The sequence below is a fragment of the Nomascus leucogenys genome, chromosome 3 (genome assembly GCF_006542625.1).
Source record: "Nomascus leucogenys isolate Asia chromosome 3, Asia_NLE_v1, whole genome shotgun sequence".
In the NCBI taxonomy this organism is placed as follows: domain Eukaryota; kingdom Metazoa; phylum Chordata; class Mammalia; order Primates; family Hylobatidae; genus Nomascus; species Nomascus leucogenys.
The window spans coordinates 113,567,458-113,583,443 of record NC_044383.1 but is presented as its reverse complement, the minus strand read 5'-3'; the positions used below and the strand labels follow the sequence as shown (position 1 = coordinate 113,583,443).

General features: G+C 36.2%; 1 protein-coding gene across 3 annotated transcripts in view; it reads left to right on the top strand.

The window, feature by feature from the left end:
- Positions 1-15,986, top strand: part of ECHDC1 (ethylmalonyl-CoA decarboxylase 1) — a 54,734-nt gene that overhangs the window by 2,693 nt on the left and 36,055 nt on the right. For all 3 annotated transcript variants that reach the window (XM_003255684.3, XM_030809649.1, XM_030809650.1), the window contains 2 exons: positions 10,263-10,484; positions 14,138-14,280. In XM_003255684.3, coding sequence (XP_003255732.1) covers positions 10,265-10,484; positions 14,138-14,280 — 363 coding nt within the window. In that variant the 5' untranslated portion in view covers positions 10,263-10,264. The remainder of the gene's footprint in view (positions 1-10,262; positions 10,485-14,137; positions 14,281-15,986) is intronic.

Below are 15,986 nucleotides of genomic sequence, written 5' to 3'. Positions count from 1 at the left end.
TAATGAGGCAAAATACTATTACATAAATATTTAATGTTTTAAACATTTGAGTATAAAAGGATATAGATCTGATGGCATTCATACTAATTGCTGTAGTGTTGATGTTGGAGAGAGGGATAATGTATCAAGACAGAGCAGACAGACCCTTTACAATGAGAGCAGAAGATATGTTGTTTACTGATTCTACTTTCCCACAAAATGCTAATGCTTTTATAAGTCCCTCCTCCTTATTTTCTAGATTAACTCCTTGTTTCTTCCTCTAAACAGAGGATTATGGAAGACAGGCCAAAAAAAAAAAAAAAAAAAAACTTTTAAAGCAACCATCTAAGTCCTTATCAAGTTTCTTTAGCAATTTTATTCTAAAGTTATCAAGGTGGAAATTGGGACCTCCGCCCCACATGGATCTGCTTCATTGAGTTGTGTCTTCATACCTGATTAACGGCATATTCTAGGCAAAAGCAAGACCCTAGGCATACTATGTTTGGCTCTGAATATGTAGGCCTCCCAGGTTTATTAGCTGAACTGGTACATGACCTTGACAGCTTATTTTCCCTAGACTAGAAGCATTCCTAATGAACCCTGAGCTCTAGGCTATTTGGCCTTCTTAGAATGGGACACTTCCCAAATTGAAGGCAGCCCTAGGTTGCAGAGAGGAGAGAGGAGGGAGAAAGGGTGAGAGGGAGAAAGCAAGTTCCCTTCATCCTCAGTAAATAGAATGAAGAAGGGAAGGACACAGTGAGCCGAGTCTTATCTCAATACCTACTGAGTAAATTGCCTCTCATTCTGAGAAAGTTACAGAAAATGCATCAGGTTATCCTTAACTCACACCTAACAGCCTTGTGAGAAAATCTGTTCAAATAGTTAAAGTAGGAAGAATACTACTAACTAGACCCTTATACGGTATGTATTATATGTAGATATGTAGAATGACTTTGTATTGTCTATTAACCTCATTTCTTAAAAAGTGTCAATATTTTTATTAGTGATCCAATAGAGATTATGTTGCATATAAGCCCATTTTGTAAATATGAATAAAACCAGACAAGGAGCTCTTGCCCTCCCTTTCTGAAGAGGAGCAGAGATTCCTCAGCTAGGAGTGATGGAGAAGGTGTGGCTCTTTGGCAAGCTGACCAGAGGCCAGTAAAAGATTATTTATTTATTTGGCTGATTATGATACCCTCACTGGTAGCCACACCCCCTGGGTTTGCATTTTCTTAAAAACCCCAACAGTGAAATAGTTCTTTTTTCTTTTTCTTTCTTTTTTTTTGAGACAGAGTCTCTCGCTCTGTCACCGTGGCTGGAGTGCAGTGGCGCGATCTCGGCTCACTGCAATTTCCGTTTCCTGGGTTCAAGCGATTCTCCTGCCTCAGCCTCCTGAGTAACTAGGATTAAAGGTGTGTGCCACTACACCTGGCTGAATTTTGTATTTTTAGTAGAGACGGGGTTTCACCATGTTGGCCAGGCTGGTCTTGAACTCCTGACCTCAGGCGATCTGCCCACTTTGGTCTCCTAGAGTGCTGGGATTACAGGTGTAAGCCACCGCGCCTGGCCTGAAATAGTTATTTTTTTCTTATTTTGTAAATATAGATATTATCTTTAGTTTAGAAAATGATGACTAGGTACCATAATACCTATATAGTAATAACCACATTATGTGTCATTTAGTTCCACAAAAATTTAATGTAAAATTCTGTGTTAAGAGCTGTGAGTAAGATGCAGTCCCTGTCCTGATCACCCCTAAAATGCTACAGCTTATCTCGTATGTACCTTTCTGTTATGTTTTCTGGTTGTGCGTGATTTTTTAAGAAATATCATTACCTTTAATGAGGACCTTTGCTTAGCTGCCAGACTTGTCAACAAAGAAATTTCAGATATCTATAGGCTATAATTATTGTTAGTGGCTACTGATGCAATATGTAAAGTAGAGTTCTTAAGAAACTAGTTTTGCAACTGGCGGTTTAGGAGATTGGAAGGAATTCCTGGACAGGACATCTGTCAATATTTGGAATGATACTCTTCTATTTAAAAAGAAAAAGTTTCCTGAGAAGTAAATGTAGCAACACATACATAGAGAGTAAAATATATAAGATGAGTTTAAAGAACAACAACAAAATAAATAACTGTGGATGCATTATCTAGGTTAAGAAATAGAACATACCCGTATTCCGAAACTTAACTTTTTCAGTACTGGTTAGATGACTCAACTGGTATTTTTCTTCATTCATCACATCTGTGTTTCTTTTCTTTCTGGCCAAATGCAATGTAACATAAATTTCAACTCAGTGAACAAAAGTCATTTGTTATAGAAGTAATATATAGCTGTGAAACACTAGTATTGCACTGTTTCATAACCATAAAAATTCTGGTTACACATATGTAGGATAATTCTGGTTTTATATATGTGTATGTGAGTATATACATTTTATATTTACTCCCTAGCAGAGCTGGTATGTTGCTTGATTTTGGTTGTACTTCTGCTTAGAGTTTTAAAAATTAGAAAGAATGAAGGGCAATAAATCATCATAACTCCATGCACTGATTTAATGTTATTGGATCCATTTGTACCTAAAGAAAATCCTTAGACTACATGATAATGGTTTACTGGTGGGAAAAAAAAGATACCCTTTTATGAAGTTAAGATTATACATTAAATTTAATGGAACTCTCTAGTAGAGCTCAATAAAAGGAGATACTTTGCTCTATTTTCAATTAGATATTTGAGTTATTTTTGCTTTATGTGTACATATTTTGTTTCTCTGACAAAACTGAAAACTTTTAAAGATGCTTTGTTTCTCTCTGAAATAGCTAACAATGGGGTGATCACTAATAGGAATTCAATAAATAGCCATTGAATTGCTACAGAACTACCTCTTACCAAGTGCTGTTAACATATGCATATGTGTCTATACACTTGGATCCAATTTCTTGGCCAGAAAAGTCTACATATAAATGTAAATTTAATGGTCCATATGCCAAGAAACTAATAACTGTTTTTATTTCTGAGAATGCAGCTAAATATCTACTTATCTACTTTAAATAATCCAATAAAGAATACCATCCTGTTTTAAAATATTTGTCTTAATTGCTAATCCAGTGACTGTGTTTTTAAAAATTTGCCTTTAAAAAAGTAAAGAAAGCTTCAGAATTCATTTTGAATGATGTATTTTGGTATATTTTCCTATTTTTCTCACAGACGTTGACCACTGAACTTCGGTCTAAGGGTAGGGAAAGGGGAGGTGAAACAGAAAGAATAGTGGTTGAGTATGGGAGGGTTATGATTATGAATGGAGATTATAAACCTAAACTTAAATACATCCTGTCATGAGAATATAGGTGTTGTTGATGCAAACAGTCAAACTCTGTAAAATATTTTAAGAGATTTTTTCTGAGCCAAATATGAGTGACCATGGCCTGTGACACAGCCCTCAGGTTCTGAGAACATGTGCCCAAGGTGGCTAGGGTACAGCTTGGTTTTATATATTTTACGAAGGCATGAAACATCAATCAAATACATTTAAGAAATACATTGGTTTGGTTCAGAAAGGAGGGACAACTTAAAGCGGGGGTGCTTCCAGGCTATAGGTAAATTTAAACTTTCTGGTTGACATTTGGTTGAGTTTTTCTAAAGACCTGGGATCCATAGAAAGGAATGTTCAGGTTAAAGATAAAGGATTGTGGAGACCAAGTTTTTGTGTGCAGAGGAATCTCTCAGCAGACTTCAGAGAGAGCAGGTTGTAAAATGTTTCTTATCAGACCTAGAAGGGTGGTTGGCTCTTAGTTGATTATCTCCTGGATCTGGAAAGAAAGGAAGGAAAACAAAAGGGGAAGGGGAGGCTCTATAGAATGTGGATTTTTCCCACAAGAAACTTTGCAGTGCAATTTCAAGGTATGGCAAGGAAATATATTTAGGAGTTAAATATTTTCTTCTTGTCTCATAATGTTATGCCAGAGTCAGACTGAAAAGTAAGTCACAATATATAGGGTCAAATAAAACCCATCTGATGAGAATTTGTGGTTTGTGGGGCATGATTCCCCAGACTCCTTAGGTGGGAATTTGGGCAAGATTAAAAAATCAGAGCTTAGTCCTCAGTGTGGTTAACCAATTTGTTTCAAGCCCCATTGCTTGGCATTTCTCAACAATGTCTGAAATTTTTAGTTTAAGTTTCTTCCACTAGCTAAGAGATTTTGAGGCAACTTGATGTTTACATTTGAGTGGTAACTTAGAAAGTGTCTAAAATCCTTGGTGTTTTTTTCATAACCACGTCATACTTTGTAATTGGTAACAACATTTTATTTGTAAAACTTTTCTCCCTTCCATTTTCCATAGACCTGAATTTTCTATGCTTATCACTTTATTTCTCCTTCAGGGTAAAATATTTAAAAATACAGTTCTGTGTGCCTTAGAGCAAGAAAACTCTCAACCAAAGAATTTGTCCTTGCCCAGGAAAGTTTTGCTTTCCAGTTAAAGAGATAGTTTATTTGACCAGAATAGCTCATTTTCTAATAATGGTAGATAACTAGTGGTAATAATTTCAGAAATACTTCCTTTCCATAGACAGAACTTTTACCTCCCTCTGGGAAGGCAGGGAAGTAGGTCTTTGAACCAGACTGCAGTTTTGGGTAATGGAGCTGTATAAGGGAAAGAGATAAGTTAAATATGGGGAATAATATTCAGTGAATGAAAATAATTTTTGCAGGAACATTATTTCAAATGAATCATTTGTTTAAAATTAAATAATTTATTATTTAAGTATATGGCAGTAATTTTTGGCATTTAAAAATTTTATTTAGTTTCACAGTATCCTCATTCTTCCACATGCCCAGTAATTTTATGTGGTACTGGTAAAGTACCTATTATTGCACTAAATTAGGTGGTGAGAACATCTGTGATATAAACTTTCATTCTGCCTTTATTGTGTCACTAAACATTTCCATGTTCTAATTAGATTCTTTTATTTTGAAGTTTAAAAAAGCTTGCAAGGTCCCTTGAGTTAAATGAAAATATCCTGGAATGTTGCAAAATCATGTTTGATCATTGTTCCCTCTAGCTTTCTAGTTCTTCAGGAGGCCTTAGATACCTTAAAATCTGTTAATACCATAGAATCAGTTAATACCATATCATTTTCTAATTTGACAGAACAGGTGATGGGATGGAAGGATGTCACATAAGTTATACTATATGAGTTTTGGAAAAGGAGTATGGAATTGCCAGTAGATGAAGACATTAAAGTATTGAAAATACTAAATATTTAGATATTTTGCAACTTGTAACATTTGACTACTTTCCTTATTAGTTGCTTATTAGTTTTGTATTATCACATTGACCCAAACCTTATTAATCACAATTCGTTAAGTAGGTCACCCAGTGCTTTCATTATTTTTTATTCGGTAACCATAGCTGCTGGCAACTGGTGACTTTTTTGGTGGGAGGGAGGGAGGATACAAAGAAACGTGATAACAGATTTGAAATTAAGGGAAAGAATAAAGTTATGACAGTTAAAAGCAGGTCCTATCAAAGATTTATGATGACAAGTTAGAACATCTTTTTTTTCTTGGAAAAATAACACCAAATTTTTATTCTTAGATACATTTTTTTTTTCTTTTTTTTAATTATTATTATACTTTAAGTTTTAGGGTACATGTGCACAATGTGCAGGTTTGTTACATATGTATCCATGTGCCATGTTGGTGTGCTGCACCCATTAACTCGTCATTTAACATTAGGTATATCTCCTAATGCTGTCCCTCCCCGCTTCTCCCACCCCACAACAGTACCCGGAGTGTGATGTTCCCCTTCCTGTGTCCATGTGTTCTCTATTCTTAGATACAATTTTTTAAAATGACAAGCACCTCGCTACTTTTTTTATCAAACTCTAAAATATAGTGCATGAGGTCACAATTTATCTGAGTTACACTTCAGTCTCCTTGAGGAGATTTAAGAAAGGTCTTGGTATCTTCAATATTGTAGTTATAAGCCACCTTAGTTGGTAAAGTTTTGAAATACTGTTCTCGGGTTTTTGAAATATATCTGTTTGAGGGGATTACGTCCCACTGTGTGTTCAGGTAAGTATTCATTGTAAACACTTTGGTAAAAATGTCACTTGAAGGCCACCTGACTTAAAGTGGAAACCAGATATTGTAACCTTTATGAGGCATGTTCTCTGTCAGTTTCTGATACCATTTTATAACTCACATATTAGATACATTTTTAAAGCTATAAAACAAGTTTGTGGCATTCCTTTTGGCTACCTGATGAGTTACTTTTTTTACTTGCCTACATTCTCCCTCATTAACTATTAAGTAAGTACCTTTTATGTATTAAGTACTGTAGCCACTAGTGACACAAAGTATGTACCTCAGAATACTCTCAGGAAGCATCCTTCCAACTGAGAAAAACAAATGAAAAATTGAAATGATTTGAGGAATGTGTTAAAATGGAACATTATTGCAGTATACTGAGCTGGGATAAATAAAGGGAGTGATTATCTTTACTTGGGGAATCACTTTTAGGTGGAAATATAGAAATTCAGTTTTTAAAAGCTATTGGGGATTTACCAGGTTAATGAGGGAGGAAAGAACAATATAGGGGAGAAGCAATAATATAAAATAGCATGGTAAATTTGTGGGACTCTGGTTATTTGGTGTTCTGTGTTGATTGTGTAGAGATGTCAGAAGAGAAGAGATTCAGGATTTAGGTAAGAATTTAAAAAGAGCTTTGGACTTGATCCTTTTGGCAGACAGCTACTGAGAAACCTTAAATTTGAAATGTCCTGATTGGATTATAATTATATCCACATTACTCTAAGGAATAGTTTGCAACTAATTGGTGACTGTTTTATTAATCCAGATTATATGTAATGAAGTTTGAACTATACTAGTAATAGGAGAGGGGAAGATAAGAAGGAAGAAACCATTTTGGAGGTCCGTTGCATACCGGAGATGGTGGTAGAGAAGGAGACTGGGTTGATCTAGAGGTTTTCTGGCATAGATTACAGGGTTGATGATACAATGAATAGTTAAGGGAAAGAATTAAGAAGGAGTAATGGGTTTTACATGAAGTATGAGTTCAGGATTAGATAATGATTTTGAGAAGCCTATAATAAATCTAGAAATGAGGGTTAAGGGATTGCATTTCTGTTAGGCAATACTAAGGAGTACAGGCATAAGGTCTGAATTAGAGATAGAAATGTGAGATTCATGTCTTGTAGGTTTTAGGAAAGTTGTGAGCAGAAAAATAAAAGATCTCTAACAAATTAATAAAAAGGCATATAAATAGAAATAATGGGCAAAACGCTTGCACATGAACTTCACAAAAGATGATTTGCAAATGACCAATAAGCATAAGAAAATGGGGTTTATCTTCGTTAGACATTATAGAAACACAAAATGAAACCACAGTAAGATACCATGCGCTAGAATGCCTAAAATAGAAAAAACTAAAAACAAGTGATACTTCTGGAGCAACTGGAGCTTTCACTGCCTGTGGGAATATACATTTGTACAGCCATTTAAAAAAACTCTGACAGTATATCCCAAGGTTGAACAAATGCATACATTATAACTGGTGGTATACTGGTAAACTGTGTGTGTGTGTGTGTGTGTGTGTGTGTGTGTGTGTGTGTGTAAGAGAAAGAGAGCATGATTGATATGTCATGTAGTCCCACCATGGTCAATTTCAAGCTACCGAGAGTTTAAAGAACCAACTTGCAAAATAAATGTTTAATCATCAGTGTAGACTGGGCCGCAGCACACCAACCCAACAATTTCATTCCTAGACACATACCCATCAGAAATGGGTATGTATCGATCAAAAGACACATGCTAAAATGTTCATAACTACTCTATAGTCATGCCAAAAGCTAGAAATAATCCAAATGTCTATTAATATTAGAATAGATAAATTGTGGTATATTTATATAATATGTGAAAGGAAAATAGATCTCAGGACCCCAAAATCACTAAGCCAAGGGAAAAGTCAAGCTGGGAACTACGTCAGGCAAACCTAACTCCTATATTATTCCTAAATAAAATGGCTGAAAAGATAAAAGAGCTATATACCTCCTTCACAGTTTGTCTACAAGGAAATTCCTTGTGATCCTTAAGGTCTTTACCCTAAAACTAACTTCTGTTGAATTTCACTCTGACATTTAAACCAATAGCTTATGTTCATAGGTGCTGGACAGAAAGCCATCCCTCTGGGCTGGGCGTGGTGGCTCACACCTGTAATCCCAGCACTTTGGGAAGCCAAGGTAGGTGGATCACTTGAGGCCGGGAACTCGAGATCAGCCTGTCCAAAATAGCAAAACTCTGTCACTACTAAAAATAGAAAAATTAGCTTGGCACGTTGGCACATACCTATAGTCCCAGCTACTCGGGAGGCGTAGGCACGAGAATCACTTCAACCTGGGAGGCTGAGGTTTCAGTGAGTGGAGATGGTGGCACTGCATTACAGCCTGGGCAACAAAGGAGAGACTGTCTCAAACACCCCTCCCCTGCCCCCAAAACGCAAGTCATCCGTCTGCTAACCTCAGACAGATGCACATCTGATTACTTCCTCTGCCCTATTGTTTATGTAAAAATGCAGATTCACTGAGCCAGACTAAATTGTGTATTCAGTAGAAGGCTGATGAGGTACTCAAAAGAATGCAACCTTTTGTCTATTATCTACCTATGACCTGGAAGAACTCCCCTACATCCGCCTCCTGCCTCCCCACCACCCTCCCCCACAGAAGTCTAGAGTTGTCCTGCCTTACCTCAGTCAGAACCAGTGTGCATCTTAACACATATTGATTGATGTCCCATGTCTCCCCAAAATGTGTAAAAGTAAAGTCATACCCTGACCACCTTGGGCACATGTGGTCAGAACCTCCTGAGTGTGTCTTGAGTGCCTTCCTAACCTCAGCAAAATAAATATTCTGAATTGGTTGGGACCTGTCTCAGATATTTTGGGTTCACAAATAGAATACAGCAATGAGAATAATGGACTATTTAGACTCTGATTACACATAACACTAATGGATGTTAATGAAATTGAAACCAGACACACAATATATGGTATTTATATAAAGTTCAAAAGTAATCTCATGTATTAGAAGTCAAGAAATTACTTTTACTTGAGGGGTTTTGACTGAAAGGTGACACAGAGGATCTTGTGAGCTTCAGATTATGTTCTGTTTCTTGATTTGGGTGCCATTTACTAGAATGTATTCACCTTGTGAAAATTCATTGAACCGTAACTTATATTTTGTATCCTTTTTTGAATATAGTCTTATATCAACAAGAATGTTTACATAGGGCAAGAAAAGCTTATGGGCAGAGATGAGATTACTCAGGAGGCAAAAATTAAGAGGAGAAAAGTGACAGAACCTTGGGGAACAGAAAAACCACACACACATTCCTATTTCCCTCCCCATTTTTTCTTAGGACCCTTTCCAGCTTTTTGCCTGAAAGCTTTGCAGAAGGTAAGAATAATGCTAAGAATAAAACTTCTGTTAGAGAGTGGGATTGCTCTTGTAGCGTTTCTGCATAGAGGCTGTTTCCAAGGGGACACTTGGACTATATTTATTCTTAGGTTTTAAAAAAGTGAAGAGTTGGAGAATGAAGAAGCATGTGATGCAAAAGACTACCTGGAGGCAGGAGATGGTGCAAAATACAGAGCAGCATTTTTTCTAAGCTTTCCTATTGTATTGGAGCACAGTAAATATACTGTAATTATGCCATTGTCTCTCAGTGATATATACTGAAATGATATGCTTTGTGAATTATTTGGTTTGAGAAGGAGGGAAAAATGAAAGGAATTCCATACTGATCATTTCCTGAAAGAGTGCTTTTAGAAATGGGGAAGTGGCCAGGCGGGACGGCTCACGCCTATAATCCCAGCACTTTGGGAGGCCGAGGTGGGTGGATCATTTGAGGTCAGGAGTTCGAGACCAGCCTGGCCAACATGGTAAAACCCTGCCTCTACTAAAAATACAAAAATTAGCCAGACGTGGTCATGGGCGCCTGTAGTCTCAGGTAATTGGGAGGCTGAGATAGGAGAATCGTTTGAAGCTGGGAGGCAGAGGTTGCAGTGACCTGAGATAGCTTCACTGTACTCCAGCCTGGGCAACAGGGTGAAATTGTCTCAAAAAAAAAAAAAAAAAGAAATGAGGAAGTATTCCCAATTCAACAGAAGGGTCATTACTACAGCCTATTAACACATAATATTAGAAAAGTGAGTGCCTGTTCATCTATACTACCGCATACTTATTTCTGTTTTCCAGAAATGGCGAAAAGTCTTTTGAAGACATCCTCTCTGTCTGGAAGGACAAAATTGCTACATCAAACAGGATTGTCACTTTATAGTACATCCCATGGATTTTATGAGGAAGAAGTGAAAAAAAAACTTGAGCAGTTTCCTGGTGGATCCATTGACCTTCAGAAGGAAGACAATGGCATTGGCATTCTTACTCTGAACAATCCAAGTAAAATGAATGCCTTCTCAGGTATTAGGGATCTTTTCATTCCTAAAGAATGACACTAAATCTAAACTGTTATCACAAGTTTTTTTATCCTTGCTCTGGTGACAGAATGTTTTAAAGTCCTGGTACTCTTGGTAGAACATGAGAAAAATAACAAAAACAACAACTCTGTAATAGGAACCAGAAGCACTTTAAGTAACTTTTAATAATTATGGATATTTGAATGTTTTCAGAAAACTCATTAATACAGATATTGATAAAAAGGAAACCTAAATTAATCTTGATTATATTTTCCACCGAAATTCATTAACTGTTTAATAACTTCATTTGTGTTCAGCTAATGCTACTAGGAAACAAGGAGAAAGAGGTTTCAAAGAGTTCCTGAAACTAAAGAGAAAAGCCTGTTAATGAAAAGAATTATTTAGCTTAATTTTTTTCTGTGAATTGAAATAAAATCATTGTTAGTTTTTAACCTTTTAATTCCATGGTTACAGAAGAAACACGGCACTTGTCCAGCTGTGGAATCTTCCCTAACTATTTTCTAGTCAACACTCTTAGCATATAAGAATTTTATATTTAAGAGAACTGAAGATGCAGGACATGTGGTACTTTGTAATTTTTGCTGAAGCTCAAATTTAAACTATGCTACCACTATGTTTTGCAAGAGCTAATGAGTAGCTTTGTTGAATACTCACCACTCCTATTTTCAAGTTGATTTTAGTAATCTCTCCTTTTCAGTTATGCACTTCATGATTATAATCTTTAGTAGCATTTGAAATTTGGGGCTCAGAAAATCTCACAAAATTTTCATGTATCTACTTTATATACAATCGTACTATAGACATAATTCAATAGTCTGTAAACTTTTTGTAAATTACCAGTGGTGAGTCTTTAAACCCAAGATGACTTTTCTCTCCACGTACCAGAGTTCAGAGAGATTTCTCTATACCAGTGCTGACCAATGAAAACATAATGTAAGAAACAAAGGTGAGCCACATGCGTAATTTTAAATATTCTAGTAGCCATAGTTTAAAAAAATTTAAAAAAGGTAAAATTAATTTTAACAATTCACTTATAATTGAGTATATCAAAAATTTTTTTTAATATGTCACTAATATAAACAATTATGAAGTATTTTTCTTTTTATTTTCATACTAAGTCTCTGAAATCTGGTATTTATTTTATACTTAAAACACATCTCAATTTGGGCTAGCCACATATCAAGTGCTCAATACATACAGGTGACTAGTGACTACCTTATTAGACTTTGTAGTTCTATATGTTCAGTTGGTTTAGGGAATAAAAAACCACTTTAATATTAGTCCAGGAAAAATAGAAATTGAAAGGTAAAATTTCTCTAGAAGGTTAAATTGGATCAATGGTGTTGATTTGTTTCTGAAAAGTTACAAATAATTTTTTATTCAATTAGAAACAAATATTATTTTGATGCATAATATATAAAACTAATAAAAGGAGACCTGCTTTGATTTGGGTAATGGTATTCAGTGGAGTTGGATTGGGAGAGGATGAATGAGCACTCAAGGCCCTTGTTTAAAAATCATTCAGTTAGATACTCTTTAAGGTCTCTTGCATCTTTTGAGGTTTACTTTGCAAAGTTGAAAAGATTAGTTTAACAGTAACTACTGGTATGGATTTTTCTTATTCTCGTGGCCAGCATTTCAGCATCATAGGAAAGGTTTAAAAAAAAAAATCAGCACCATAGGAAAGGTTTTTAAACAAAGGACAGCATTGTTTTTTTATTTATTTATTTTTATTTTATTTATTTTATTTTTTTTGAGATGGAGTCTCACTCTGTCGCCTAGGCTGGAGTGCAGTGGCACGATCTCAGCTCACTGCAAGCTCCACCTCCTGGGTTCACACCATTCTCCTGCCTCAGCCTCCAGACTAGCTGGGACTACAGGTGCCTGCCACAATGCCCGGCTAGTTTTCTTATATTTTTAGTAAAGGCGGGTTTTCATCGTATTAGCCAGGATGGTCTCGATCTCCTGACCTCGTGATCTGCCCGCCTCGGCCTCCCAAAGTGCTGGGATTACAGGTGTGAGCTACTGCGCCTGGCCTGTTTTTTAAAACCTTAAATATTATGAGTGATTAAAGGCCCATATTAACCTATACAGATTTATTCTTATACTAAAAGTGTGGGTTTTTTCTTTCCCTTACTAGACTATAAATCACTTGAAAGCAAAAGGATGATATTTCTAAAGCATCTAAGACATCCTTGGAAAGGGTTACAGTTTTAAGTGCAGTCATTTGTTGCTTCTTTGATGGGGGTGTATTCTAAGAAATATGTTAGGTGATTCTGTCATTGTGTGAACCTTGTAGGGTGTACTTACACCTAGATAGTATAACCTATTACACACCTATACCATATGATACAGCTTGCTGCTCCTAGGCTACAAACCTATTCAGTATGTTACTTACTGAATACTATAGGCAACTGTAATACAAACATGTGAATAATACATTGTACTACATTACAATGGCTATGATGGTTACTAGGTGATAGGAATTTTTTAGCTCTATTTTAATCTTGGAACCACCATGGTATATGTGATACATTGTTGATGCATGACTGTAGGTCATAATTAGCCATAAGAAAGGATAGCTGCATTAGTCATTTGTGAGTTAGTATCAATATAACATTTATTGTGGAGCCACCTCACTCCTGGTTACTTCAGAAAATGGCAAAGAAAATAATAGTTCTTGAGACTGTGGGATTTATATTCCAAAGAAGTGTACATAATTTAATGGGGCCGTCTTTTGGAACCTTGTGGTACAAGTTTTTTGCCAGTTTTAACCCTCTGTTATGATCTTTATACATTGGCTTCTAAAGCATTGCCTAGGCAGAGGAAAATAAAACTAGTCATGTTGAAAACCATGAACTTTATGAACTTGGAAGATCACCAAAGATAAGCATATCTAAAAGTTATTGATTAGATCTTAAAATGCCAGTCCCAGCTGTTTCTGTGTTAAATTTGTCTATTATAAAGAAGCTCCAATAGAATTTTGGAGTGATATCAAGGTAACAATCTATAAATCATAGAATCAATGGTTGGTAGGCCTGTGAAGAACTTCCATCGTATGCCTCAAGCCCCTCAGAGGACAGTTTGTTAACCATGGAACAAGATGGTATTTATTACTCATTTCCTCAACTAACATCCTATTATACTAATTCTGATGTCAGTAGTATAGGAATTGTGCTTTGTTCTGTATACCATATGTCCAATATATCATAAGATCTCATAGTCATGTTATACCCATAAAGCTTTATTGACTGAGACATATATTGCTGAGAAGTCAGGTCTATGTCTTATCTTTACCCTAAGAAATAATTTTTTCTTATTACCATATCGTTTTCTTATTCTTAGGACAGCATAGTATATTCTTATTCTTCTACATAATCATATATTTGTGTGATTTCTTAAGATGGATGGAGAGATAGACACATAATAAATTTACACTTACAATGCAGGGCCTGCCCTATATACCTCTTCTGTATACTCCATAGTGCCAGTACAGTAGGCATTTGATAGACATTCAGTAAATATTTATAAAATATAGGACCTAAGAGTATGCTTGACACCTTATGATTTATAAATTATTTCTGTTTTTCCAGTCACCTTCATATATTTGTGATTTCCCACTCCCATCTCTGGCAGGTGTTATGATGCTACAACTTCTGGAAAAAGTAATTGAATTGGAAAATTGGACAGAGGGGAAAGGTCTCATTGTCCGTGGGGCAAAAAATACTTTCTCTTCAGGATCTGATCTGAATGCTGTGAAATCACTAGGAACTCCAGAGGCAAGTGTTATATGAATTATGCATTAGATTCTACATGTTTATTAGACATGTATGGCTGATACATTTATATTTTACTAATGTTTATTATGATGACTTTAATAACCTTCAAAGGATTATAGGAATTTTTTGGTTTGTTTTGTTTTTGGTAGAATTATAGGAGGAACAATATAACAAGCAAATGATTCTGAGGTTTTACTAGTAGTATATCTGCAAACGGCTCTTGTTAAAAGCTTTGAAATTACTATTATTTCTAGTTTAGCAGAAAACTCTCAGTTGTGTTAGATGTTTTGGGGGGTGGGATTCTCTCTCTCTCTTGCTGTTAATGTTACTCCAGCCACCTCAAATGCCCCACTTTGTCTCTTTAAGGTGTATTGATTTCTTTTTTTAAAAATATTTTAAATTTTAGAATAATTTTAAATTTACAGGAAAGTTGCAGATGGAATACAGAGTTCCTGTACACCCTGCATCCAGTTTCCCCTTTTATTAACATCTTATATTCCTATAGTACATAGATTTATTGCTACTAATGAACCAATGTAATAGTCTGTTCTCACACTGCTCTAAAGATCTACCTGAGACTGGGTAGTTTATGAAGAAAAGACATTTCATTGACTTAACAGTTCCGCACGCTATACAGGAAGCATGGCTGGGAGGCCTCAGGAAACTTACAATTATGGTAGAAGGCAAAGGTGAAGCAAGCACATCTTACCATGGTGGAGCCGGAGGGCTGGGAGAAGTGCCACACACTTTTAAACAACAAGGTCTCATGAGAACTCATTCACTATCACAAGAACAGCAAGGGGGAAATCCACCCCCGTGATCCAGTCACCTCGCACCAGGCCCCTCCTTCATCCTTCAACACTGGGAGTTACAATTTGACATGAGATTTGGTTGGGGGACACAGAGTCAAACCATATCAACCAACATTGGTACTTTACTATTAATGAAACTCTACTGTATGATTTCATTTATATATGGAATCTAAAATAGTGAAACTCTGCCTAGCATGGTGGCTCACACCTGTAATATGAGTGCTTTGGTAGGCTGAGATGGGAGGATTGCTTGAGGCCAGGAGTTCAACACTAGCCTGGACAACATAGCCAGTCCTTGTCTGCACCAAAAAATTAAAAAATTAGCCGGGTGTGCTGGCACATGCCTGTAGTCCCAGCTACTTGGGAGGCTGAGGCGGGAAGGTTGCTTGAGTCCAGGAGCTTAAGGCTTCATTGAGCCGTGTTGGTGTCACTGCACTCCATCCTGGGTGACAGAGTGAGACCCTGTCTCAAAAAAAAAGTGAAACTCAGAGAAGCCAAGACTGGAATGGTGATTATCAGGGGCTTGGTGGTGGGGATGGGCAGGGATTGATCTTGAGTGTTCTTGTTACACATACACACAAAGTTAATAATAATAATAATAATTTAAAAAGGGGTGGGAGGAAACTTTGGGAGGTAGTGTATATGTCAGGGCCTTGAAGGTGGTGATGGTTTAATGGGTGTATACTTATCCACAAACTCATCAAATTGTATACATTAAATATGTACAGCTTTTTACCTGTTAGTCATAATTCAACAAAGTGTTAAAAAGAAAAAAGAAACTCCACACTTCATTCATATTTCAGTACTTTTTCTACTGGTTTCCCTTTTCTGCTTCAAGATCAAATCCGGGATACCACAGTACCTTTAGCTGTCATGTTTCAGATGCCTCTTATC